The sequence below is a fragment of the Bos mutus genome, chromosome 18 (assembly GCF_027580195.1).
Source record: "Bos mutus isolate GX-2022 chromosome 18, NWIPB_WYAK_1.1, whole genome shotgun sequence".
In the NCBI taxonomy this organism is placed as follows: domain Eukaryota; kingdom Metazoa; phylum Chordata; class Mammalia; order Artiodactyla; family Bovidae; genus Bos; species Bos mutus.
This window is the reverse complement of record NC_091634.1, coordinates 5441780-5469494: the sequence shown is the minus strand read 5'-3', so window position 1 is coordinate 5469494 and position 27715 is coordinate 5441780. Positions and strand designations below refer to the sequence as shown.

At 49.7% G+C, this 27715-nt stretch overlaps 1 protein-coding gene and 1 pseudogene across 1 annotated transcript; one reads left to right on the top strand and one right to left on the bottom strand.

Annotated features, from left to right (window-relative positions):
• The first annotated feature begins 4049 nt into the window (after nt 1-4049).
• On the top strand, nt 4050-11390 carry RPS9 (ribosomal protein S9). The gene is made up of 5 exons (XM_070387219.1): nt 4050-4087; nt 4346-4467; nt 4670-4792; nt 10148-10334; nt 11143-11390. Exons 2-5 carry the CDS (start codon nt 4371-4373, stop codon nt 11318-11320), a joined length of 585 nt encoding a protein of 194 aa, XP_070243320.1. The 5' UTR covers nt 4050-4087; nt 4346-4370; the 3' UTR covers nt 11321-11390.
• Nucleotides 11391-11596: 206 nt separating this feature from the next.
• Nucleotides 11597-18520, bottom strand: LOC102271419 (leukocyte immunoglobulin-like receptor subfamily B member 3; annotated as a pseudogene).
• Between the last annotated feature and the right edge of the window lie 9195 nt (nt 18521-27715).

Genomic DNA, 27715 nt, shown 5'->3' with positions numbered 1-27715 from the left:
CAGGTGTTCGGAGAATTACTTTTTATACTGTACATTTCTAGATCCTCCTTTATATGTATGCTCTATTTCACAATTTTTTACAAAAGCTAAAACACATACGTATGAAATATGCACTTGGAAAACAATTTGCAGAGCTGCCTTTCTGCTTAAGAAATTACTAGAACATTACCAATACCAACTTCCAATATTTAAGAAACTGATTAAAAAAAATTTTTTTAATGTATTTATTTGGCTGCACCAGGTCTTGGTTGTGGCATGTGGGATCTAGTTCCTGACCAGGGATAGAACTCAAGCCCCCGACAGGTAATAAACGCTGGAGAGGGTGTGGAGAAAAGGGAACCCTCTTACACTATTGGTGGCAATGTAAATTGGTGCAGCCACTACGGAGAACAGTATGGAGGTTCCTTAAAAAACTGAAAATAGAACTACCAAATGACCCAGCAATCACACTACTTGGCACGTATACTGAGAAAACCATACTTTGAAAAGATGCTTGCAGCACTATTTACAATAACCAAGACATGGAAGCAACCTAAGTGTCCATCGACAGATGATTGGATAAAGAAGGTTTGGTACATGTATGCAATGGAATATTACTCAGCCATAAAAAGAATGAAATCTTGCCATTTGCAGCAAAATGGGTGGACCTAGAGATTATCATAGGTGATGATAACTAAATGAAGTAAGGCAATGACAAGTTTTATATGGCAATCACTTTTATGTGGAATCTAAAAAAAAAGATAAAAATGAACTTATTTATAAAACAGACAGACTCACAGACATAGAAAACAAACTTACGGTCACCAAAGGGAACAGTGAGGGGAGGAAAGATAAATTATAAGTTTGGGATTAATATATACACACTATAATATGTAAAGCAGGTATAAAACCAGATCAGATCAGATCAGTCGCTCAGTCGTGTCCAACTCTTTGCGACCCCATGAATCGCAGCACACCAGGCCTCCCTGTCCATCACCAACCCCCAGAGTTCACCCAGACTCATGTCCATTGAGTCAGTGATGCCATCCAGCCATCTCATCCTCTGTTGTCCCCTTCTCCTCCTGCCCCCAATCCCTCCCAGCATCAGTCTTTTCCAATGAGTCAACTCTTTGAATGAGGTGGCCAAAGTACTGGAGTTTCAGCTTTAGCATCATTCCTTCCAAAGAAATCCCAGGGCTGATCTTCAGAATGGACTGGTTGGATCTCCTTGCAGTCCAAGGGACTCTCAAGAGTCTTCTCCAACACCACAGTTCAAAAGCATCAATTCTTTGGCGCTCAGCCTTCTTCACTGTCCAACTCTCACATCCATACATGACCACAGGAAAAACCGTAGCCTTGACTAGACAAACCTTTGTTGGCAAAGTAATGTCTCTGCTTTTGAACATGCTATCTAGGTTGGTGATAACTTTCCTTCCAAGGAGTAAGCGTCTTTTAATTTCATGGCTGCAGTCACCATCTGTAGTGATTTTGGAGCCCAGAAAAATAAAGTCTGACACTGTTTCCACTGTTTCCCCATCTATTTCCCATGAAGTGGTGGGACCAGATGCCATGATTTTCGTTTTCTGAATGTTGAGCTTTAAGCCAACTTTTTCACTCTCCACTTTCACTTTAATCAAGAGGCTTTTGAGTTCCTCTTCACTTTCTGCCATAAAGGTGGTGTCATCTGCATATCTGAGGTTATTGATATTTCTCCCGGCAATCTTGATTCCAGCTTGTGTTTCTTCCAGTCCAGCGTTTCTCATGATGTACTCTGCATATAAGTTAAATAAACAGGGTGTCAATATACAGCCTTGACGAACTCCTTTTCCTATTTGGAACCAGTCTGTTGTTCCATGTCCAGTTCTAACTGTTGCTTCCTGACCTGCATACAGATTTCTCAAGAGGCAGATCAGGTGGTCTGGTATTCCCATCTCTTTCAGAATTTTCCAGTTTATTGTGATCCACACAGTCAAAGGCTTTGGCATAGTCAATAAAGCAGAAATAGATGTTTTTCTGGAACTCTCTTGCTTTTTCCATGATCCAGCGGATGTTGGCAATTTGATCTCTGGTTCCTCTGCCTTTTCTAAAACCAGCTTGAACATCAGGAAGTTCACGGTTCACATATTGCTGAAGCCTGGCTTGGAGAATTTTGAGCATGACTTTACTAGCATGTGAGATGAGTGCAATTGTGCGGTACTTTGAACGTTCTTTGGCATTGCCTTTCTTTGGGATTGGAATGAAAACTGACCTTTTCCAGTCCTGTGGCCACTGCTGAGTTTTCCAACATTGCTGGCATATTGAGTGCAGCACTTTCACAGCATCATCTTTCAGGATTTGGAATAGCTCAACTGGAATTCCATCACCTCCACTAGCTTTGCTCGTAGTGATGCTTTCTAAAGCCCACTTGACACTAGATAGCACAGGAAACTATAGGGCTTCCCAGGTGGCACTAGGGACAAAGAACCAGCCTGAAAATACAAGGGACAAGAGACACGGGTTTGATCCCTGGGCTGGGAAGATCCTCTGGAGGAGGGCATGGCAACCTTCTTCAGTGTCTTGCCTGAAGAATCCCATGGATAGAGGAGCCTGGTGGGCTACAGTTCATGGGGTTGCAAAGAGTTGGACACGATTGAAGCAACTTAGTATGCACACGCTGTAGCCTGACTGGCTTCTCTGTCCACAAGCGCCACTGGGAAGCCCAGGATTAAGTAAATTAACATGGGTACAATTCTTTGAATGGGGCCTGATGCATAGTATTTAAGTATTCTAGAATGCCACCTATTATTATTTTTAGTGGTAGAAATAATGGGTCACATGAATTAAAACATCAACAACAAAAAAACCCCAAAACCGTAAGGTGTTTAGCCCAAAGATTTAGAGTGCTTGTTAAATATTATCTAACCACGATAAAGTCCTTGGTGTGAATGGGATTATCCTAGAGAGAAAAGCACTACAGGAAATAATCCTGGGGCTGTCTGAGAGGATATATATATATATATATATAAATTGTTTCAGGTTTATAGCAAGAGGTTTCAGAACATTTCCCTGTTCTGGAAACCCAAAGAAAACCTCAGGATATAAACTTCTGTCTTTCACAAAGAGGCACAGATGATCTTTCACAATGATCTTTTAATCATTGGATCTCAAGTTAAAAAAAAGTGGGTTACCTTTACATGTATACACACACACACACACACACACACACACACAGTTTTCATCAGTCACCTTCTCAAGAAGGCTTCCCTGACCATCCTTTCTGAAATACCATTTTTCCTTAGTCATTGAGAAATGTGCTTAAATCGCTTAATCCTGTCCGACTCTTTGCGATCCCGTGGACTGTAGCCTGCCAGGCTCCTCTGTACATGGATTCTCCAGGCCAGAATACTGAAGTGGGTAGCCGTTCCCTTCTCCAGGGGATCTTCCCAACCCAGGGATCGAACCCAGGTCTCCCGCATTGCAGGCGGATTCTTTACCGACTGAGTCATCAGGGAGGCTCAGTCATTATCAGTAATTTATTTTCTTCACAGCAGCCATCTGAAACGATCTGCTTATTATTTTCCCTCTCTTCCCTTAGGCTCAAAGTTTCACGAACAGAGGGGCTGTTGAAGGGTTCAAAAGGGCAGATTGGCTTCTGGCTGTGCCTTGCGTAGACATGGTGATATGAAAAATGATTTTTAAAAAAATTATTCATGGATATAACAGAGCATCTTGGAAGGAGCTTTGAATTCTTATAGGTCCAATCCTCTGGAGATCTTTTGAGAGAGACGGAGCATGTTGAATGAAGCCTAGTCACGGTGGCGGTGACTACTCCAACTTTATACCGCGACTCAGACGTTAGCTGAGTGGTGACTTAAGTCACTACCCGAGGGCGGAGAGGAGCCCTCACGTCGCACCAGACGGAGCACTAATCCCTCCTCAGTCCTCCCGGTTTAGCAAGCCACTCTAGCCCAATCTCTCCTCTTGACTGCTTTGTCCGCCCGCCAAGGCCTTTTCTGATTGGTGCAAACTTGCGCTGTGCGTGATGACGTCACAAGAGGGCGACGTTGCTATAAGAGCGCGGCCGGCGAGCGCATGCTCCTCTTTCTTGGTTTCCAGAGCGTTCGCTTAGGTGAGCCATGCGGCCGTGTTCGGTATTTTGGGTGTGGGTCGTAAAGTCTTGCGGGCTATTCGACCTTTAATGAGTACGCTAAAGCAGTTGGAGGTGAAATGAGCGTAACTGGAAAGTGGTAGAAATGATGGTCGATTATAAAACTCTTCAGGAAGAGTTCTCGCGATATCTTCCCTAGGCGCCGGGAGGTTCCTAGCGTAGCTCTGGGACTGCGCAGGCGCTGCCGAGTCCTCACGGGCAGCTCTCCTTCTCGCACAGGCGCAGACGGGCAAACAGAGCCAGCATGCCGGTCGCCCGGAGCTGGGTTTGTCGCAAAACCTATGTGACCCCGCGGAGACCCTTCGAGAAGTCCCGCCTCGACCAAGAGCTGAAGCTGATCGGTGAGTGGCTAGGTTTCTGTTTCCCGGGCTGGGGAAGCTGACACATGGGTGAGGCCGCCCACGTGCTCGTTCTGTTTAAAAATCTCCAGTGTGTTCACCCTCCTCACCCAGTTTTGGGATTGTCTGTTGTTTTTCTGTATCCCGAAGTCACTAATCCTTTTTCACTAGTCCATGGGACTGAGCTTTTTCACTCATTCTGCAGGCGAGTATGGGCTCCGGAACAAACGTGAGGTCTGGAGGGTCAAATTCACCCTGGCCAAGATCCGAAAGGCTGCCCGGGAGCTGCTGACGCTGGATGAGAAAGACCCGCGGCGTCTGTTCGAAGGTGTGTATGTGAGCCCGCAGGAGAGCTGCTGCTGTTCTTCCTTCTAGGGTTGTGCAAGACATGGAGCAAGACATTGGATCCAGCCTTTAGTAGGAGTTATGGAGTAAGAAAATAGGGCTGAATACGAGTACGTACCTTTCGTCTTATCTATGACTGGTTTATTCAAACCCTGCGAATCGGTTTCCAGTGGATTAGAACTAACACGGAGACGGCGATGGCACCCCACTCCAGTACTCTTGCCTGGAAAATCCCATGGACGGAGGAGCCTGATGGGCTGCAGTCCATGGGGTCGCAAAGAGTCGGACACGACTGGGCGACTTCACTTTCACTTTTCACTTTCATGCATTGGAGAAGGAAATGGCAACCCACTCCAGTGTTCTTGCCTGGAGAATCCCAGGGAAGGGGGAGCCTGGTGGGCTGCCGTCTATGGGGTTGCAGAATCGGACACAACTAAAGCGGCTTAGCAGCAGCAGCAGAGCTAACAATGCCAAGCATTGGGCACCTGGTTATATCTATACATAGTTCAACAGAACAGTATTGCTTCTTATGTTCTTGTTCCCTGACTAGACAGTGAAATTTGAGAAGTTCCACCCAGGGTGGAACTTGAGTGTGTATATTTGCCTTCTTTAACACGATGGTGAAGGACATTTACTCAGGGTCTGAACAGTAGAGGACCTGTGGGTTTCACAGGAAAGAACGGTTCCAGGTGATCTTAGAGGGAATACAGATCATACCGTATGATTTAAGGTTAAAAAAAAAATGATGGTGCGGTATACTTGACAAACTGCCATCTTTTAGACTCTTTAAGGTCTAAATGTCTGCTTTGAGATGTGAGGTTTATGGGCTTTTGGAAGGGACGATATTCATATTTTAGTAGGACCTCTTAGGTTGTCAAATGGTGAAAATACTAAGAAAGCTGGTACTTTATAAGGCTCACTGAATATCTTTTTCTAAGCTCTTGGTGTACATTATTTAATTTGCACAAGTAGACTGGTGGAGGTACTGATCATAGTCTTCAAATGAGCAAGTGATCCAAGACTTCCCTCAATAGGTGGGACTGGAGTGCATGTGAGCGCAGGGTTAGGAGTTGAAGGAGGGTTCCAGATGATGGTTAGGTAACATGCCAAAAGTTGAAACAGTTCCTAAATGTAAAAGTAGTCAGTAAACTTGGTGCTACATTGTATCCTGAGTGTGGAAGAGCTTCATATACAGTTTGTGATTCTAACAGATGCGACTCTGGCTGTAGGTGATTCTGTTTTTTGGTGTAGGTGTATCTGTTTTTTGTAACACCTTTTATTAGGATAAACTGTACACAACAGGAAGTTTGCTCACAGTATCTAAAATTTATTTTTAGTTACATCTAAAATTGGCCATTTTGTAGGTATTATCTTGATGCTGCTTTTGGTCTGACCCTAGGAAATTTTGATTCTAGTGAAAGTCAGAGGGGCTGGGCTAACTTGGGCAGCTGGCTTTTTATTTTCAATAGGAGTGGCTAGTCTGATTTTTCTCCCAAACTGTGATTAAGGATGGAAGTGCTCTTACGTTAAGCATGAGTGGTCATCCATAGTAGAGATTGAGAAAGGTTTGGAGAGGTGTTGTACTAACACAGATTCATCACTTTGATCTATCCCAGTTCCAAGGGTGTGAGAGGTTCTCATTTTTAACCTTTGTTAGTTGGGAAGCTCCTTTGACACTCGGGAGAATTGAGGAATCTCCCTGGTGGATGTTGGTATTGGGTGGAACTCTGTCCCAGAGTTTGGGGGACAGACCTCAGCTTATTCTGGTCTCAGGGAAACTTGCTGGAGAGTTAATCACAGAGAAACTTAGGTGCTAAGCAGTCATGTGACAAAGAGATGGCACAGGGCAGGGTTGAGCAGGTAATCCAGGGATTACTTGGTTTTCCAGGGGGGAAGTTGCACGGAGAGGGCAACAGCAGGTAATCCACAGTGAGTGAAGCTAGATTTCTGGGATGGAGAGGAGGAGCCTGGGAGCTCTGAGGTGTTGGCCTTGCTTGAGGTCTAGCCTTTCCCACTAAGGTGTGACAAGAAGAGTTACTGGTTCATTTCATTCAGTCATTCACAGGTATCAACTCTCACCTCACACCAGCACAGGGTAAAAACCAAACTTGGGTCTCCTGCACTGCAGGCAGATTCTTTACCCTGTTGTGGTGTGAGGTGAGAGTTGATACCTGTGAGTGCCTGAGTGAAATGAACCAGTACACTGTTTTTGTCATAAGACTCACTCCTTAGTGGGAGTTTGATCCCTGGGTCAGGAAGGTCCCCTGGAGTGGGAATGGCAACCCACTCCAGCCTATTCTTACCTGGAGAATGCTGTGGACAGAGGGGCCTGGCAGAGTTGGACACAGCTGAGTGACTAACACATCATATTAGAAACTAAGGCACTTAAATGCTTGCTTCATGCCATAGAGACAAGGACCCCTTGGCCATTGAGGTGCCCACTGGCATACAGTTGTTTTTTTTTTTTGAAACAAACTTTGATTTGGCTGATTCTGATTGTTAATTCTTTGGGCCAAATGAAAGCCATTTATCAGTTTTTAGTAGTTGGACACACTCCTGTGGTTGAAGGCTGCAAGCTTATCAGTTTTATTTTTGTCTTCATATCCAGTAAGATTTTTCCTGTATTGATAGCCCTCCCCACTATTAAAGGATGTAGGTGGGTTAATAATAGTAAGTGAAATGTGTTTTTGAAGTAATACAGGTTGAGTTATTGTCAGGTGTCTATTTTCTTTTTTTTTAAATTTTATTTTATTTTTAAACTTTACAATATTGTATTAGTTTTGCCAAATATCGAAATGAATCCACCACAGGTATACCTGTGTTCCCCATCCTGAACCCTCCTCCCTCCCCATACTCTCCCTCTGGATCGTCCCAGTGCACCAGCCCCAAGCATCCAGTATCGTGCATCGAACCTGGGCTGGCGACTCGTTTCATACATGATATTATACATGTTTCAATGCCATTCTCCCAAATCTCCCCACCCTCTCCCTCTCCCACAGAGTCCATAAGACTGATCTACACATCAGTGTCTCTTTTGCTGTCTCGTACACAGGGTTATTGTTACCATCTTTCTAAATTCCATATATATGCGTTAGTATACTGTATTGGTGTTTTTCTTTCTGGCTTATTTCACTCTGTATAATAGGTTCCAGTTTCATCCAGACGTGAAGTGTCCAAAATGGAAGATAATTCCAAACTCACTTTTGTTTACATTTGGATATGTTTTGTAATGATATTTGATTATTATGTTCAGTTTTTAAATTGTGTAATTTATAATTTGACATTATTAGTATAGAATGTATATTGTGAAATGATCTCCACAGTAAGTCTAGTTAGCATCAAATCATCTTCCCATTTTTTAATTGAAGTGTTTTTTTTTGCTGTTGTATTATTTCATTATATATTTTGGGTATTAACCCCTTATTAGATATGTGATTTATATTTTCTCCCATTCCGTAGGTTGTTTTTCATTTTGTTATGCTCTGCAGAAGCTTTTTAGTTTGATGTGGTCCAACTTGTTGATTTTTCCTTTTGTTACCTTTACTTTAGAATCAGATCCAAAACATCATCTCCAAGACTGAGGTCAAGGAGGTTACTGCCTGTGTTTTCCTCTGGGAGTCTCATTACATTCCTGTGTTTAGTCCATTTTGAGTTTGTTTTCCCCGCTGGAGGCTTAAGGGATCTTCATTCCCAGTTGTTGAGTCGCTAAGTCTGTCCAACTCCCAGTGGGCCCCACGGACCATAGCCCGCGAGGCTCCTGTCCACGGGATTTCCATGGCAAGAATAATGGAGTAGGTTGCCATTTCCTTCTCCCTGGGATCTTCCCCCGCCAGGGATTGAACACGTATCTCCTGTGTCGCAGGCATATTCTCTACCACTGAGCCAGGGGAGCGGCCCTGGCCACTGCAGTGAAGTCACCAATCACCGAGTCCTCACTACTGGACCTTCTGGGAATTCATGATTTTGAGTTAACTTTCGTGTTCATTCTTGTCCTTGCATGTGACTGTCCAGTTCTCCAGACACCAGTGTTGAGAGGCTCTTCCCCACTGTGTATCCCTAGCTCCTTTGTTGTAAACTAATTGGCCGTTTATATATATGGTTTATTTCTGGTCTCTATTCTGGTTTATTCCCTCAATCTGTTTTTATGTCAATGTCATACTATTTTGATTACTATAACTAACGTATACAACTTTGTGGGGTGGTTTTTTTTTTCCTCTTTATTTCTTGTTTTTGTCTTCTTTACAACTTTGTTTTTCCTCAAGATTGGCTTTAGCTATTCAGGGTCTTTTCTGGTTCCATAAAGATTTTAGGATTGCTTGTTCTTTTTCTGTGAAAAATGGCATTGGAATTTTTATAGGGATTGCCTCGAATCTGTATATTGCTATAGGTAGTATGGGCGTTTTTTTTTTTAACTGCTGTTCCAGTCCATGAGCACTGAATTTCTTTCCGTTTGTGTCTTTAATTTCTTTGATTAGTGTTTTGCAGTTTTCATTGTGTAGGCTTCTCACTAAAATTTTTATGCAGTTGTAGATGGGAGAATATCCTTCACTTGTGTTCAGTATTCATTCAGTGCAAATTCGTACCTGGGGTGTTGGAAAAGGTATAGTATGTTTCTCCATTTAGATTCTCCTTGGCTCCTAGTCTGCTAGGAAGGCTGTCACAGAGTCAGCCAGCTTTCCTTCAGGCTTTGTCTAGGGGCAGGGGTGGGTGCTAATAAATGATAATCCTCTGTGATGATAGCCAGCCCCGGGAGTGCGAGCCAGCAGCGTCCCCGGAGCTCTCCTGACTGGCGCTTGGACACCCACAGGCAAGGCCCCCTGAACCTGGAGTTGCTGGGTGCCAGGGAGAAGCTGATGCCCGCTGGTTTACTTTGCCAGGCACTGAGGTTATCCTCACCGTCGTTTTAGTAGAAAATGGATGACACGTACTCAACTCGAATGTGTGCCGCGTCTCTTCCAGGCCTAACAGATAGGTACTGATGCTGTTGAAGTGTCAGACGCGGGAGGTGGTTTGCGTGCGTTTGATTGGTAGGGCTTTCTGGACGCCAGCGTATTGGCTCGTAGCCCCTGGCTGTGTTACGGGAGGACTAGTGGAGGGCAGCGGCGTGCAGACTTACTCTTCTAAGAGCTCTGGAGGGCGCTCCCTTGTTCAGACAGGTTGTGGGTCGTCATCTGCCTCAGGGTAGTGAGGATTCTGGCAGTCACGGTGGCTCATGCAGTAGGGCGTTGAGTCCTGTATCAGAACTAGTTCTTCCTTCCTGCTGGGTCTCACCGCCGTGGTGTGGAGGTGCCGGATTTGAACTGGAAGGATGAGACAGGCTTCTGTGCCCCCTCACCAGGTAATGCCCTGTTGCGGCGGCTCGTCCGTATCGGGGTGCTGGACGAGGGCAAGATGAAGCTGGATTACATCCTGGGCCTGAAGATTGAGGATTTCTTGGAGAGACGCCTGCAGACCCAGGTCTTCAAGCTGGGCCTGGCCAAGTCCATCCACCACGCCCGTGTGCTCATCCGCCAGCGCCACATCAGGTACTGCCTCGGGGCTCCCGGAGCCTCTCCCACCCTGCCCCTTGAAGGGACGCCCTCGCTGAGCCCCCTCCCTACCCCTGTCTTCTGTGCAGCCCTCGGAGGTGGTGAAGGTGTGAGCTCACCTTAAGGGGACAGATTGGTCCCTACAGACAGCTCATGGGGGAGCTGGGGGCAGCCTCACCCCCAGAGCCCTGCGCAAGGGTCACTGCGGCTGGAGCCGTACACCTTGCGAAGGCTCCAGCAGGCGTGCCGGGAGCTGGACAGGTAACAGCTCTTGGTGTCACTTGGAGAGCCATCCCTGGAGCTCAGCTGACTTGGGTGGGTTGGGCCCATGTGGTCACAGTGCACTCTCCGGGCAGCTGCTGTGGTGAAGAGCAGGGGCCAGGTGGATCTTTGGGTGCTCAGTTTACCCTATGGAGATAGGGCCCTGGTCACAGGGGCCTGTGTAGTGAGCAGGTTCCTAGCCTCTCAGTAGCCCCTGTGACTCATGGGCAGGAGCCTCTCATGCTGCTTGTGTGAAATGAAACCGCCCCGGTCCTCTTGGGGTGCCACTTCAGAGACAGTGAGAGGAGCCCTGATGGAGACTAAAGCTCAGCGAGAGGCACACAGCTCAGAACTGTCTGGCACACTTCAGTGTTTGAGAAGCAGGCCTCAGTGTTAACGCGCTGCCACCCCCGAGTTCATTCTGGGCCTGAATTCCCCGGCCCTCCGTGAGAGGTGAGCGAGTGTCCAGGACACAGGGGCGCCCCCGAGGACCAGGAATGCCTTGCCGGCCTCGGCCCGGCCCTCAGCTGCCGCTCCCCCCTAGGGTCCGCAAGCAGGTGGTGAACATCCCGTCCTTCATCGTGCGCCTGGACTCGCAGAAGCACATCGACTTCTCCCTGCGCTCCCCCTACGGCGGGGGCCGCCCGGGCCGAGTGAAGAGGAAGAACGCCAAGAAGGGCCAGGGCGGGGCTGGAGCCGGCGATGACGAGGAGGAGGACTGAGCCCGGGCAGTGCCCTGGGCCGGCGCAGCGGCCAGTGTGCCTCAGATAATAAAGCAGGATATCCACAGTGTGGAATTTGTCTTTACTGCTGTGTCTCTTCCCCGCTCTGACACACACCCTTCTGGAGCGGCAGTGGGGCCGCCGCTTTCCACTCAGGGGCCGGGAGAGCTTTGTTCCCGTCTGTGGAGCCGTTGCTAGATGGTGGTCCTTGTTCTCCTTAGGCCTGGCTTTACCGTATCCTGACAGACACGTCTACACATCACTCCATCACACTTCCAGGGACCCACAGTACAGGCAAAGACAAAACTAGAGGGAGCTTCTCAGCCAGGACCTGCCCTGGTGGTCCCAGTGAACCTGCCTTGCACTGCTGTGATGCGGGTTCACGGTTAATCCCTGGTGGAGGAACTAAGCCAGTGCTTTCTAATGAACACCCAATGGCCAAAAGCAGTTCTGAGTGAGGGGGTCATTTCCCAGACAGGAAGGGGGAACCCTGCCGCCACCCCCCCCACCCCCCCGTGTTTGGGGGTTCTGAAGACTTCATGGTCAGGAGGGAGGCAGGCTTCCCTTTTCTCTGTCAAGCTGTCTGAGACAGGAAGGGGCTTGTTCTCAGGAAATGAGAAATAAGGAATTGAGCAACCCCAACAGCTGCAGGCATGGGGCACCCAAGTCCTGCTCTGGGAGCTTGGGGCTCTGCTGTCAGTTCAGTGGCCATTCTCCGGGTTACAGCTCAGGGTTTGCCAAGTCACTGAAGTGTGTAGTAGAGTGCTGGCAGCCTAGCCTACCTTTGGGAGGTCCTGGAGCTGCTGGTGTCAGGACTCCAGGCTGGCTGGGGTTGAACTGAGTGTCCGTGGGGGCAGCTCCTGGGGTCCCTGGAGGTGGAGTCTGGGTCATCCTGGGCTAGTGCAAGGCAAGAGCAGCATACACGCTGGGCTCTGCTGGGGACTCTCCTGACTGCCAGTTGGAGGGCGCAGTCACCCCCTGTCTGCTAGTTGAGTGGTCCAGTTCAGCATAGGTCACATCCTGGGGGGCTTCAGATGTGGCAGCCTTTGGAGGGTGTAGAAAGAGGTCAGGGGTGTGAGATGGGGAAAGCCTGGGGGCCTGGGAGGTAAGGATGCACTCCTTGAGGGTCTTAGTCGTTAGGGCTCTGCTAGTGAGGGGTGAGGGGTGGTCTCTGAACCATGCCTCCTTCAGTTCCGTAGCTTCGACCCTCAGGAAGGAGGGAAGTGGAGCAAGTTGAAATCCTGTGATGGATCGCTAAGTTTGATGCTGGGAGAGGACGGGGCTGGAGATGGGAATTGAGTGCGGCTGTCCTCACTGAGGGACAGTCAGGCCCCACTGCGCCCTTCAGGAAAGTGAGGGGGTCACCAGAGCGGCTACGGGAGGTGGTCCTCACTGCAGCGAACAGATGAGGTTCACCTGCCTGGGGAAAGATGGCTGAGGGCTGAGCAAGGATCTCAGAATCTTCTGGCTGTTAGAAGCCCCCCCTCTGGCCCTGTCTCCAGGCCCAGGGCTTGCATGTAGCCCATTTTGGGGGGCACAGACTGTTCAGCCCTGCCAGCTCAACCTGAGCGTTCAACAGTGTCCCGGTCGGAGGAGCCGGGTGTGGGGCGCGGCAGCCCAGGGAGCAGGTGCTCGTGGAAGGGGCCACCTGGCCTTGGGGTCAGTGTCCTCTGCCCTCCGTGTGTGAGTGAGGAGGTGGGGGTCTCACCTGACTGTCCCGCGCTCTGCCATGCTCTGGCTGTGCGTCTTCTGTGACGGCACCTGGTGGGGACAGGACAAGGGGGGCCGGCTCCTGCCCAGACCGCCTCACACCTCCCACAGCAGATGTCCAGAGCGGCTCGGTGACCGGCCACTGCCACCCAGCCAGGCTCGAGCTCTCCTCCCAAGCCCAGAACCACTGCCACCCGATCCCAGGCCCCCAGGACAGCGCCCCCCTTCCCCTTACAGTACAAGCTTTCCGGGGCGTCAGCGGCCGGGCTGGAGCTGGGGAGGAGAGAGCAGTGTTGGGGTGGAGGGAGCCCCAAGCAGGCGGTGGGGTGGGATTCAGGGAGAGGTCAGGCTGAGCAGTGTTGGGGCGGTGAGGGAGCCCCGGGCAGGCGGTGGGGTGCGAGTCTGTGGGAGAGGTCGGGCTGAGCAGTGTTGGGGCGGTGAGGGAGCCCCGGGCAGGCGGTGGGGTGCGAGTCTGTGGGAGAGGTCTTACTTCGTCTTCTGGCCTCTGTCCTCAAGCACTGATGCTGCAGCCGCTGTGGGAAGACAAGAGTCAGCCTCCAGCCCTGCCCTCCCCGACCCTCCCCACTGCCCCAGAGCCCTTCTCTAGGGTTACAGGAAGATCTGCAAGGGTCTCCAGGCTGAAAAAATTATCATGCCTTCCCTCCTCCACGAAGAATTCAAGAGAAGGGCTTCCGTGGTGGCTCAGTGGTAAAGAATCCGCTTGCCGACACAGGGGACATGGGTTTGATCCCTGGTCTGGGGGGATTCCACATTCCATGGAGTAATTAAGCCACAACTACTAAGCTTGTGCTCTGGAGCCTGGGAGCGTGACTGCTGAAACCCGAGAGCCCAAGAGCCCAGGAGCTGGGAGCTGCAGTAAGAGAAGCCCGAGCCCTGCAACCAGAGAGAAGCCCCAGCTCACCGCCACCACAGAAAGCCCATGCACAGCAACCAAGACCCAGAGCAGCCAATAAACAAAATTCAAAAATTATTTTAAAAAATTCGAGAGCTCTAAACCATGAAATACAAAACTTGAATGTATTCTCAAGCGGCGTGTAAATTTGAAAACATCAAAGGATACTCTAATGCACGTGCGCTCACATTTAGCCTCTTCAGATTTCTCTCACGGGGAGATGCTAGAGCAGTTTTAACCAGACTCACCCCTTTCTTAGGTTTCCCTTGGGCTGGTGCCCTAAGCCCACCACCTCCAGGGTTCCGAGTCACCCCGTTCCCTACTCACCTGACTTCCTGTGTCTGTCCTGACCCCGGTGTCGGAGGAAGAGGAAGATGAGGAGCAGCAGGAAGAAGGTCACCGAGACCCCGATGAGGACACTCAGGTACCATGTAAGGCCTAGGGCACCAGAGACGCCTGAGTGAGCCAGGGGTGCCGTTTAACTGGGCACCTGCTGTGCGCAGACTCATGCTGGGGTCTGCACGTCCATCTCCAGCACATCCCACCCGTTTACAGACAAGGAGACTGAGGCCCAGAGAGGGAGATCATGGCCCCCAAGTCGCCCAGCCTGGAGGTGGTGGAGCTGGGACTGGAACCCGGAACTGTGGGTTCCCTCATATTTTTTAGAATTAGTTTTTGTTTTGTTTTCATGCTTTCACTTCCAGGCAGAACACCAGTTCAGAGACGGGTGCATCAAGCCCAGTTCTCTGCCAGCCCAGCCGGATCCGTCTCCCACCCTACAGAGTCCTGCCTCCCCGTCCGCCCGCCCCCAGCACGGGGCCTGCGTGGAGGTGGAGTGTGTGTCTGGGAGGGGCAGCGGGGCGGGCTCTGGCCTTCCTGAGGCCCAAGTAGGCCCTGCGCTGCGGGCTGTCGTGCTGAGGAAGGAGGTGGGAGGCCCCCTGCGTGGAGGGTGGGCCTCTGACCCCGGGAGGAGCACAGCTGGTCCAAGGTCCCATGGTTGGAAGTAGTAGAGCCCTGTGACTCCCACGCCCAGCTCTTTGCCTGGCACCAAGGCAGCTCCTTGGGGGGCTGGAGAGCTCAGACACTGTCCCAACCAGTGTTGCTGCATCCTCGTCCTTGCTGTCGAGGCTGATGCCAGTGAGAAGGGGCTGTCCCGAGGCCATTAACTCGGGAAGTGACGGAGCCGCGATAGAGCTGCTTCCACCCCCACCGCCCTACAGAGAGCCTGACTCACCCGAGCCTGATTCCAAGGCGGGGAGGAGCTCATTCCTGGAGCTTCCTAAGGGTCAGAGTAGAGATGAGCGGCGGCCTGCTTCCCCTTGTCAGCCCTGCTCCCCTCCCCCAGCCGGGCCCCAGCATCCCCCACTGCATGACCCCCACCCTTCATCCACGTCTCATTCCCGGGAGCCCCGTGATCCCCCGGGACACCAGCTGAGCCAGGGCCTGTCCACTCGCTCCCTTGGGGGCCACGGGCTCTGTTAGCCCCTCTCTTGTGCTGCTCTCTGGGCGAGGGGCCATGAAGACTGGAGACCAGAGGAGGGTGGGGACCGAGGGCTCTGGCCTTGAGTCCTGCTGGTTGGCCCTGAGGCCTGTGTAGCTCAGCTCCATCACCAGGAGCGGGTCTGGATGCCTGGGATGAGGGCAAGGATGGGCAAGGAAGGGAGGCCTCTGGCTCTTTCCGGTCCCCTCAGAGTTGATCCCCACCTTCTGTGACCCCCCACTCCCACTCAGCCCAGAGCTCCCCTGGGAACAGGGCCCTGGCCTGACCTGGAGGATGCAGAGGACCAGGGCTGGGCCCTCACCTGAGACCTGGAGCTCCAGGGGGTCGCTGGGGAGCGACAGCAGGTGGGGGGCGGTGCTGTGTGAGCTGTAGCACCTGTAGGTCCCACTGTGGGCCGAGGTCACAGCACGCAGGGTGAAGTTGGCCTGAACGGGTGGAGCCGGGTCCTGCAGACGAAGGTGCTGGGGAGCAGCGAGCGACCCCTCCTTGGACAGATGGAAAGTGTCTGACCCGGACCTCAGAGCGACACTGCAGGGTCACATTCTCTCCCTGGGGCACTGAGGCCCCCGGGCGGGCGGAGAGGGAGGGTTTCCTGTGCATTCCTTGGGGGGACGGGGGTGATGAGCAGAGAGCCCCTCCCCACACCCCGGACTCTGAGCAGGGGGCCTCCCTGTGACCCTCCCAGCTCCTCTCAGCCCGTCTGTGTGCGTCTCCTTAATCTCCGTGCCTCTCACTCCTGTTTTCACGTTCCCCCCCAGACCCCTGCCCCACCTGGGCCTTTGCTCCAGGACCCTCTCCCCGGACCCGTCACCACCAGGGCCGACCCTCGTCCAGTGCCCTGAGCAGACAGTCGGGACCTGGACCAGGACAGGGGCTCCTCACCCGCAATCAGGATGTCCAGGGGGGCACTGGGAGCTGACCACGCGTAGGAGTTGTGTCCACTGTAGCATCTGTACTGGCCCCCGTGGGCGCGGCTCACGCGGCCCAGAGGGAAGTCGGGGCTCTGCTGCCCTTCTAGACGGAGGGGCGGGCTGAGCCCCTCGTCCTTGGTGAGAGCGAAGCTGCCAAAGCCGGCCTCTGAGCGACACTGGAGGGTCAGGTTGTCTCCGGCGAGCACGAGCGAGCTGGGCTGGGCGGAGAGGGAGGGTGCCCTGGACAGGCCTGCGGACGGGGCACAGAGGCACGTGGCTGCACGCCCGCCCTGCTCCCGGGGCTGCGGAGAGAGCTCACCCTGCTCCCTCCCGAGGCTTCCGCCCTGTCCTGCCCCAGGAGCCCAGTGTCCCTGCCCCCGTCTCCCCCAGTGCTCATGGGGCATAAGGCTGAGGTCAGGGGTCTGTCTAGGAAATAGAGGGGCCTGGGAGCCTCACCTGTGACCTGGAGATGCAGAGGGCCACTGGGGCGTGACCACAGATAGGGCTGAGTGCTGGGAGCATCATAGCACCTGTAGGTCCCCCCGTGGGAGGTGGTCACTGGGCCTACAGGGAACACAGCCTGTTCCTGCCCCTGGTTCCCATAGTTCTTCGATGCCTTGTGTCGGAGCGGGTCAGTGCCTCCCTCCTTCAGCAGATGCAGAGAGCCCGCTGCATACTGTGAACTGCATGTGAGGGACACTCTGCCTCCTGCGGCCACCACAGGGCTGGGCTGGGCGGACAGAGAGGGCGCCCTGTACACTCCTGGGGGCGAGGGGCTGTGTTAAAGGGGGACCTCCACCCAGTGACCCCAGGTGTGGGCTGGGAGGGAAGGGGCCCCCTGAGCCCACACTCTGCTCCTCTGCCCGTGAGGAGGCTCCCACGGTGGGAGGGACCTGCCCCTGCCCCACCCTCTTACCTGTCACCACCAGGGGCAGGGTGTCACTCCGCTGTGACCAGCCATTCCTGCTGTGATATGCACACCAATACTGTCCAGCATCACTTGAGCTCGAGGATGCAAAGTGGAACCAGGCCTTGTTCCTGGAGCCCTGTGGGGCCTTAGCCTCCCAGTATACAGAGCTCCTCTCTTTATGCAGACGGTAGACCTCAGCCAGCAGAGACCCCTGACACCAGATGGTCACCGGGCTCCCCTGGGCGACCATGGTGCCTGGGTCAACCCGGATGGAGGGTTTGGGGAGAACCTCTGGAAAGGAATCAGACCTGAGGAGTCAGGGCGCCTTCTCCCCCAGGTTTCCCAGCTGTCACCCAGGCCCCTCCCAGACGGGCCACCCGCGGCCCCGACCCGCTGTGCTCCCCACTGACCAGGGGTGGTGGGTGGAAGCAGGAGGTCTGGGGCTCACCTGGTTGTCCCTGGTCCCACGGGCCCCAGCACAGCCCTGGAAGAGAGTTCCCTGTGAGCGCCTGGCCCCACCACACGTCCTGGACGCTCCAGGTCTGCTCTGCGCCCTGAGGTCTGGGGTCAGATCCGGGCTGAGGACATTCCCCTCTCTCCCAAGAAAGTCTGTCCCCACGGAACCTCCTGCATCCTGAGGCCGTCAGGGACCAGATGTGGGAGGAGAGGGGTTTCCACCCCTCCCTTCTCGGAAGCTCACCAAGGCAGAGAAGGGCGGTGAAGGTCAGGGTCGTGGCGCTGCCTCTCATGGTCCCCAGCAGAGCAGGTGACCTACAGAGACCTCAGAGCCCGCAGGACAGACAGACGCACTGGGTGTGAAGGTCCGGGCTCGGTGGCGCCCGTCTTGGGTTCCTCCTGAGCCTCGCTCCACTCTCTGTGAAGGATGGGGCTGAGGCGACCGTGGTCTCTCGGGGCCTTTCTGACCAGATCAGACTTACCGACACCCCCTTCTGCCCCGCCACTCTGCCTGCCTGTTCCGTCTCCTCCTCGTGCCAAGTCTGGATCTGGAGAGTGACCTCACGTCCCAGAGTGCAAGGCTGCAAGAAGCCGGGCAGGCCCCGGAGCCATCTGAGTGCCTGTCCCGGTTCTTACTCTGCCTCCCACAGGGGTTGGGTGATCTTGGGCAAGTAGCTTCCCTTTCCTGAGTTTCTGCAAATGTTCTTCCTTTCTTTTGTCAGCTAGTCCAGTTCGTCGGTATTTGTTGGGCAATGACCATGTTCTGCCATGGTGACAGAGCCTGGAATTTCCTTGGTGACGCCATCAAATTCCTTCCCTGGACTTGTGGGGCTCAGATGAATAAAAACAGACAGAACAAACATTTACCCGGCAAACAGTTCAGCTGACTCTTGTGAGACTGTTAGGAGTTGAAAGAAAACAGGGAACCATGAGTACCTTTAACAGATAGACGTCATGAAGCCTGGGTCCTGGCTGGGAGGTGTGTCTGATGGGCGAACAGGCAGGAGCTACTAGCTCAGGGGCAGCGGCAGTGGAGGCAGTGGCATCCCAACCAGACAGACCTTGAGCTGCTCTCAGAATTGAGAGCAGTGAGGGGGGAGGCAGGGGTGTCGCCACACTGGGTCTTGAGTGCATGTAAGTGTTTGGGGTTTTATCTTTAAAGCAGTGGGAAGGTTTTCAGCAGCAGACAGTATGAAGTGATTTCTAGTTTAGAAAGATTACCACCATGTGGAGAGTGTAACGCAAGAGGGCTCTATTGATAATGAACCCCATTCACAGTAAAATACCAACATTGATCTGGCTTCTGGATGGCGTGTTGACCAGTGTTTTAAGTCGTTCACATAGATAAACCTTACGGGAACGTATAACTCGAAATATATTTACACTGGGTTTCCCTGGTAGCTCAGACGGTACCGTCTACCTGCAGTGAGGGAGACCCAGGTTCAATCCCTGGGTCATGAAGATCCCCTGGAGAAGGAAATGGCAACCCACTCCAGTATTCTTGCCTGGAAAATCCCTTGGACAGAGGAACCTGGCGGGCTACAGTCCATGGGGTTGCAAAGAGTTGGACATGACCGAGTGACTTCACGTATTTTACACTGGAATGAGACAGGAAGGCTTCTTGGTCCAGCAGGTTGGAAGGGACAGCCCTGTTCAGACTGGCTGAGGGGACGGTCTGTGGAGGCACAGAGTTGTTAAGTAGGTCTGTGTTTGTGGGTGCTTGGGGATATGTGGTTAAGTGTGACGAGTCTGGTCTAGGACGGAGAGCTGTTTAGTGGGGCTGACCTGCCAAAGCCTGGAACATGGGGTGGTGCACCTGGGCCCACGTTTTTGAAGGTGGAAACTGTTGAAAGGATTTTGAACGGGGCAGGCTCAGACCTGATACGGTGGTGGGAAGAGTCCTTTGGGAGGTAGTGAGAGATGAACGGGAGTAAGGGGTGGGGCCTGGGCTGGAGGACCAGGAAGGAGGCAGATGGGACAACACAGACGGGATGTCTGAGGACGGGTCAGGGACCTTGTTCACAAGGGCTCCAGGGGCACAGTGATGTGGGCCTGGTGGTTGGGTGGGAAGTGCGGGAGGCCGGGGAACTGAAGGTACTTCCTCTGTCTGCCTCGGTTGCCTGGAGGAGCCAATGGGGCAGTCATAAATAGGACGACCCTAGGAGAGAGACGCATGGCAGATGCTTGGAATACTGATCCCCATTCTTTAGCATAAAGCACAGCCCTCCTTCCTGACCTGGGATGGTGGATTCGCTTTTCCTCTGCATTGATTTACTTGTTTCTACAATTTAGCACCATCTTTTCTTGTTGCCCGTCTTCTAAACCTCTGAGTCATCGCTGCCTCCTCAGTGCCCCTTCTCACCCTGAGCAGAACTTTTCATCTCATTCTGTGAATTCTTTCTCTAGGCAAACGAGAAGAACACAGGCTGGAGGCAAAAAAAATGGTTTTTAAAAATGAACACAGACCCAGGATCTCTGAGACAGTCATTGATCGCCCAGCAAAAGGGGAATATCAATGAAGAAAAATAATTTTGAGGAAGTAAATATTGACCATTTTACAGATTTGATGAAAGCCATAAATTTACACATCCAAGATGCTCATCAGATAACCTTCAAAAACGATGCCCAAACATCACAATTATATTCAAATCAGTGGGGAAGAAAATTTTAAAACCATGCCCACACACATCACAGTCAAAATGGAATCAGTGGGAAAAAATTGAAAGCATCCAGATAAAAGGACCAGGTTACATACAGAGGAAAAATGATTTGAATGATTTCAGATTTCATATCAGAAGCCACTGTGGTCTAAGACTGATAGTCCTGAGGGACGAGAAGAGCCAACGTGGAATTCTGGGTATATTCTTCAGGAATGAAAGCAAAATAGTCATTCTGAGAGGAAAGAACACTTGAGAGAATGTGTTGCCTGAAGACCTTCTTTAAAGGAATGATAAGGCTAGTTCTTTAGGCAGAAAGGAAATAATTCTCGAGGGAAACTTGGAAATTCAACAATCAAGGAAGAATAAAAAGTGGTAAATAGGTAAATGTAATAGCATATTTTTCTCATTTCCTGTATATGTGATTGTTGAAAGCAAAAATAACAATGTTTGGTGGGGTTTTTAATATAGGTATAATAAATGAAGACATATAACATCTATAGCATGATGGAAGGTGAGGGTGAAAGGACCCGTGTGATAAGGTTTTCATGTTTCTCTTGAGGAGATGAAATATTAACTGTGGACTGCGTGGAATTAGGTGTATATATTATAATGCCCACAGTTGCCACTAAAAAAACAACATGTGAAGATTTACAGTACTAACAGATATAACAAGAGTACTAAAAAAAAAATTCCAAAAAGCCAAAAGAAGACAGGAAAGGGAAACTTGAAGAGCAAACACTAGAGGGGACAAAGAAAAGACAAATAATAAAAGGTTAAACCTGAACAGTATGAAAAGGCAAAAAGGACATTGAAAGATCAACTCCCCAGGTTGGTAGGTGCCCAATGTGCTACTGGAGATCAGTGGAGAAATAACTCCAGAAAGAATGAAGGGATGGAGCCAAAGCAAAAACAACACCCAGTTGTGGATGTGACTGGTCATAGAAGTGAAGTCCGCCACTGTAAAGAGCAATATTGCATAGGAACCTGGAATGTTAGGTCCATGAATCAAGGCAAATTGGAAGTGGTCAAACGGGAGATGGCAAGAGTGAACGTTGACATTTTAGGAATCAACAAACTAAAATAGATTATTGGACTGGGTGAGTTTAGCTCAGATGACCATTATATCTACTATTGTAGGCAAGAATCTCTTAGAAGAAATGGAGTAGCCATCATAGTCAACAAAAGAGTCCGAAATGCAGTACTTGGATGCAATCTCAAAAACGACAGGATGATCTCTGTTCATTTCCAAGGCAAACTATTCAATATCATGGTAATCCAAGTCTATGCCCCGACCAATAATGCTTAAGAAGCTGAACGGTTCTATGAAGACCTACAAAACCTTTTAGAACTAACACCCTGAAAAAGATGTCCTTTTCATTATAGGAGACTGGAATGCAAAAGCAGGAAGTCAAGAAACATCTGGAGTAACAGGCAAATTTGGCCTTGGAGTACAGAATGAAGCAGGGCAAAGGCTAATAGAGTTTTGCCAAGAGAATGCACTGGTCATAGCAAACACCCTCTTCCAACAGCACAAGAGAAGACTCTACACGTGGACATCACAAGATGGTCAACACCAAAATCAGATTGATTATATTCTTTACAGCCAAAGATGGAGAAGCTCTATACAGTCAGCATAAACAAGACGTGGAGCTGACTGTGGCTCAGATCATGAACTCCTTATTGCCAAATTCAGGCTTAAATTGAAGAAATTAGGGAAAACCACTAGACCATTCAGGTATGACCTAAATAAAATCCCTTACGATTATACAGTGGAAGTGAGAAATAGATTTAAGGGACTAGATCTGATAGACAGAGTGCCAGATGAACTATGGACAGAGGTTCGTGACACTGTACAGGAGACAGGAATCAAGACCATCCTCAAGAAAAAGAAACACAATAAAGCAAAATGGCTGTCTGAGGAGGCCTTACAAATAGCTGTGAAAAGAAGAGAAGCAAAAAGCAAAGAAGAAAAGGAGAGATATACCCATTTGAATGCAGAGTTCCAAAGCATAGCAAAGAGAAATAAGAAAGTCTTCCTCAGAGATCAGTGCAAAGAGATAGAGGAGAACAATAGAATGGGAAAGACTAGAGATCTCTTCAAGAAAATTAGAGATACCAAGGGAACGTTTCATGCAAAGATGGGCTCGATAAAGGACAGAAATAGTAGGGACCTAACAGAAGAAGAAGATATTAAGAAAAGGTGGCAAGAATGCACAGAACTGTACAAGAGAGATCTTCATGACCCAGATAATCACAATGGTGTGATCACTCACCTAGAGCCACACATCCTGGAATGTGAAGTCAAGTGGGCCTTAGGAAGCATCACTTTGAATGAAGCTAGTCGAGGTGATGGAATTCCAGTTGAGCTATTTCAAATCCTGAAAGATGATGCTGTGAAAGTGCTGCACTCAATATGCCAGCAATGTTGGAAAACTCAGCAGTGGCCACAGGACTGGAAAAGGTCAGTTTTCACTCCAGTTCCTAAGAAGGGCAATGCCAAAGAATGCTCAAACTCCCGCACAATTGCAGTCATCTCACACACTAGTAAAGAAGTGCTCCAAATTCTCCAAGCCAGGCTTCAAAGTACGTGAACAATGAACTTCCAGATGTTCAAGCTGATTTTAGAAAAGGCAGAGAAACCAGAGATCAAGTTGCCAACATTCGCTGGATCATTGAAAAAGCAAGAGAGTTCCAGAAAAACCATCTATTTCTGCTTTATTGACTATGCCAAAGCCTTTGACTGTGTGGATCACAATAAACTGTGGAAAATTCTGAAAGAGATGGGAATACCAGAGCACCTGACCTGCCTCTTCACAAATCTGTATGCAGGTCAGGAAGCAACAGTTAGAACTGGACATGGAACAACAGACTGGTTCCAAATAGGAAAAAGAGTATGTCAAGGCCGTATATTGTAACCCTGCTTATTTAACTTATATGCAGAGTACATCATGAGAAACGCTGGACTGGAGAAAGCACAAGCTGGAATCAAGATTGCTGGGAGAAATATCAACAACCCCAGATATGCAGATGACACCACCCTTATGACAGAAACCAAAGAAGAACTAAAGAGAGTCTTGATGAAAGTGAAAGAGGAGAATGAAAAAGTTGGCTTAAAACTCAACATTCAGAAAACTAAGATCATGGCATCTGGTCCTATCACTTCATGGCAAACAGATGGGGAAACAGTGGAAACAGTGTCAGACTTTATTTTGGGGGCTCCAAAATCACTGCAGATGGTGATTGCAGCCATGGAATTAAAATTTCTTCTTGGAAGCAAAGTTATGACCAACCTAGATAGCATATTAAAAAGCAGAAACATTACTTTGCTAATAAAGGTCCTTCTAGTCAAGGCTGTGGTTTTTCCAGTAGTCATGTATGGATGTGAGAGTTGGACTATGAAGAAAGCTGAGCACCAAAGAATTAATGCTTTTGAACTGTGGTGTTGGAGAAGACTCTTGAGAGTCCCCTGGACTGGAAGGTGATCCAACCAGTCCATCCTAAAGGAGATCAGTCCTGAATGTTCATTGGAAGGACTGATGCTGAAGCTAAAACTCCAATACTTTGGCCACATCATGCGAAGAGTTGACTCATTGGAAAAGACCCTGATGCTGGGAAAGACTGAAGGCAGGAGGAGAAGGGGATGACAGAGAAAGAGGTGGTTGGCTGGCATCACCGATTTGATGGACATGAGTTTGAGCAAGCTCTAGGAGTTGGTGATGGAAAGGGAGGCCTGGCGTGCTGCGGTCCATGGGGTCACAAAGAGTTGGACACGACTGAGTGACTGAACTGAACTGAAACCTAAATACAACCTTGTCAGTAATTACATTAAATATAAATGGCAAAAATACAATTAAGTGGCAGCGATTGTAAAACTGGATTAACAATAAGGAAGACCCAGCAAGTGAACCTCACGAGATTCACTTAATACAGTGGTGTAAATAGGTTAACAGGATGAAAGCATGTATTATGCAAACACTCATCAAAATAAAGCTTACGTGGCTGCCTTAATTTCCTACTGGTGTGTAACAAATTACCTGGGACTTAGGGGCTTTAAACAACACAGACGTGGTATCTTCCTGTTCTGGAGGTCACAAGTACAAAGCCAGCCGCACCGGGCTAGAGCTGAGGTGTCCGCAGGGCTGGTTGCTCTCAGTGGCTCTGTTCTTTGCCTCTCTCGTCTTCCAGGGTCGGCCTGCAGTGCCTGGCTTGTGGGCCCTTCCTTCCATCACTCCAGCCTCCGCCGTCAGTTTCCTACCCCTGACTCTGCCCTCTCGTCTCCCTCTTATGAAGCCTTGTGAACACACTGGCCTCCCCCAGATTATGTAGAATAATGTCCCTATCTCAAGATACTTGCTTTAGTCATGTCTGCAGAGCCCCTTTTGCCATGTAAGGTAATATATCCATAGTTTGCGGGACCAGGGCTCGGATATCTTTGGGACAGCAAGGAAGTGGCATTACCTTCCTCAGTGGCTGTGCTGTGTGACACACTACAATAAAACACACCAGAGACTTTAGAGCAAGAAGATTATTGGGGGTGAAGATAAAAAGGTCAATTCATCAGGAAGACATAGTAATCCCAAAGGTCTGCACACAAAACCACAGCAGAGCTTCAAAATACTGAAAGCAGAAACTGACAGAAATGAAAAGACAGATAGATGAGTGAACAGGTATAGTCAGGGACCTCAGTACTCCTCTCTTGGTAGAGTAAAAGTAAATAGATGGGCAGTCGGCAAGGATATAGAAAACCTTAACCATCGTATCAGCTGACTTGACCTAACTGGCACACAGAACACGTTCAACCATATTGCAAATGCACTTTTTTTCAAGAGTACATGGAATATTGGCCAAGGTAGTCTTTATTCTTGGTTGTTAAACAGCTTAGCAGATTTAAAAGAATTGCTGCCACTCATGACTTGTCTTCTGACCTTATTGGGATTTAAGTTAAAATCTATCACCAGAAAGCTATCTGGAAAATCTTCAACTCTTTGGGAATTAAACAACACACTTCTAAGTAATTCAGAGCACAAAGAGGAGCTCAAGGAAAATTGGAAAAATATTCTGAACTGGATGAAAGTGAAAGTACAGTAGCCTGTGGGATGCCAGTGAAGCAGTGTTCAGAAGGCAGGTGAGAGCAGCAAGTGTTCACATTTTAAAAAATGGTTTCTAATCATGAACCTAACTTTCCATTTTAAGACACAGAAAAAGAGCAGACTCACCTCAAAGTAAGCATAATAAATAATAAAGGATTCCCTGGTGGTCCAGTGGTTAAGAACCCACCAGCTTATGCAGGGGACACAGGTTCAATCCCTGGTCCAGGAAGACCCCACAGGCCGCAGGGCAACTGAGCCCGTGCACCCTGGCGCCCCTGCTCCGCAACAAGAGGAGCCACCTTGAGGAGAAGCCCTTGCACCTCAAGTAGAGAGCAGCCCTGCTCACGGCAGCTGGAGAAAGCCCGCACAGCAGCACAGACCCAGCACAGCCATGAAGAAATAAATAATACTTTAAAACAGTAAAGGGCAGAACTCCATGAAACAAAACAGAAAAGCAATAATAGGAATGAATGAAACCCAGGTGCGGGGAGCGAGCTCCGCCCCTGGCAAAGGTCATGAGGAAGGAGGCCTGGCATACGCAAAGGCGGGATCAAGCCTCAGGAGTCTCCCTGGAAATTCTCGAGCAATCTACCCCCAAAACCAGAGTCTGCCTACTTTCTGCTTTGTGCTTTCACCTACACCTCTGACTTTACGGGGGGCTGTCCCCCACTACCTCTCTCTGAAAAAAGAGTTAGCTTACAGCTCCAGTTAATAATTCCTGGGTGTGACAGTGTTTCAACCTACAAACTCCCTTGGAAGTCCTGTAGCCTGCCTGAATAGGTTTTTCCGGCCACATGTGATTGCTCAGAGCCTCCAAACTGTGAGAGGCATGAGATGTTCTAAACTGTCTAAATACAGATTCCTTTGAGCAGTTAAAAGATTGATTAGAAATTGTATTGGTGAAGGGATTTTCACTTCTTGGGCCAATGTTTGCTGCTAAGTTTCCATATCCCTTACCTGCTGTGTCCCTGGCAGTGTATTGATTAATATAATTGGTGTAAGTAGTAGCTTTAATGTTTGTAACCTGGGACCCTTGAGTTAATTCTTTTTCTTGTTATAGCCCACCACACCTTTGCTCTGTAGGAATGCAACTTTATCTAATGCTTTTGGAGGGTGGCTCCTGACCAATCACCTTTAGAGAAAAATAAGTTTTCTGAAGAAAGGGTCTTAAAATGTTAACAGGCCTCCGGGCCAGAAGATGATGCAAATCACCTAAGCGTTTGCATATGATAAGTTTGCAGGAAGAAAGCCTGGCTTGCTGCATGACTCTACCCCTTCCCCCATTATCCTCTATGCATAACTTAAGGTATAAAAACTACTTTGGAAAATAAAGTGCGGGCCTTGTTCACCGAAACTTGGTCTCCCCATGTCGTTCTTTCTCTTACCTTCTGGCTGAATTATTCAGCCTCTTTTCTCCACTGAATTTCCTCACTGAGCTATCCTTATTCTATTACTCTTTATATCCTTAATTAACGCTTAATTAAGCAGTTGTTTCCTGATCCTCGCCGACGCCGTCCCCGCTTCGAATTCCCTGGATCCACCGGGGCTGGACCCCGGCACCCAGGGCCAGTTCTTTAGAAAGGTCAGTGAAATTGACAAACCACTAGTCAGAGAAACCATGGAAGAAAGAGGGAAGACACCATTTGCCAATCAGATCAGATCAGATCAGTCGCTCAGTTGTGTCCGACTCTTTGCGACCCCATGAACCGCAGCACACCAGGCCTCCCTGTCCATCACCAACTCCTGGAGTTCATTCAGACTCACGTCCATCGAGTCAGTGATGCCATCCAGCCATCTCATCCTCTGTCGTCCCCTTCTCCTCCTGCCCCTAATCCCTCCCAGCATCAGAGTCTTTTCCAATGAGTCAACTCTTCGCATGAGGTGGCCAAAGTACTGGAGTTTCAGCTTTAGCATCATTCCTTCCAAAGAAATCCCAGGGCTGATCTCCTTCAGAATGGACTGGTTGGATCTCCTTGCAGTCCAAGGGACTCTCAAGAGTCTTCTCCAACACCACAGTTCAAAAGCATCAATTCTTCGGCGCTCAGCCTTCTTCACAGTCCAACTCTCACATCCATACATGACCACAGGAAAAACCATAGCCTTGACTAGACGAACCTTTGTTGGCAAAGTAATGTCTCTGCTTTTGAATATGCTATCTAGGTTGGTCATAACTTTCCTTCCAAGGTGTAAGCGTCTTTTACTTTCATGGCTGCAGTCACCATCTGCAGTGATTTTGGAGCCCAG

Coding starts and splice junctions, on each gene's coding strand:
- RPS9 (XM_070387219.1), top strand. CDS start 4,371: ATGCCGGTCGCCCGGAGCTGGGTTTGTCGCAAAACCTATGTGACCCCG. Junction 4,793..10,147: donor CCCGCGGCGTCTGTTCGAAG/GTGTGTATGTGA, acceptor CCCCCTCACCAG/GTAATGCCCTGTTGCGGCGG. Junction 10,335..11,142: donor ATCCGCCAGCGCCACATCAG/GTACTGCCTCGG, acceptor GCTCCCCCCTAG/GGTCCGCAAGCAGGTGGTGA.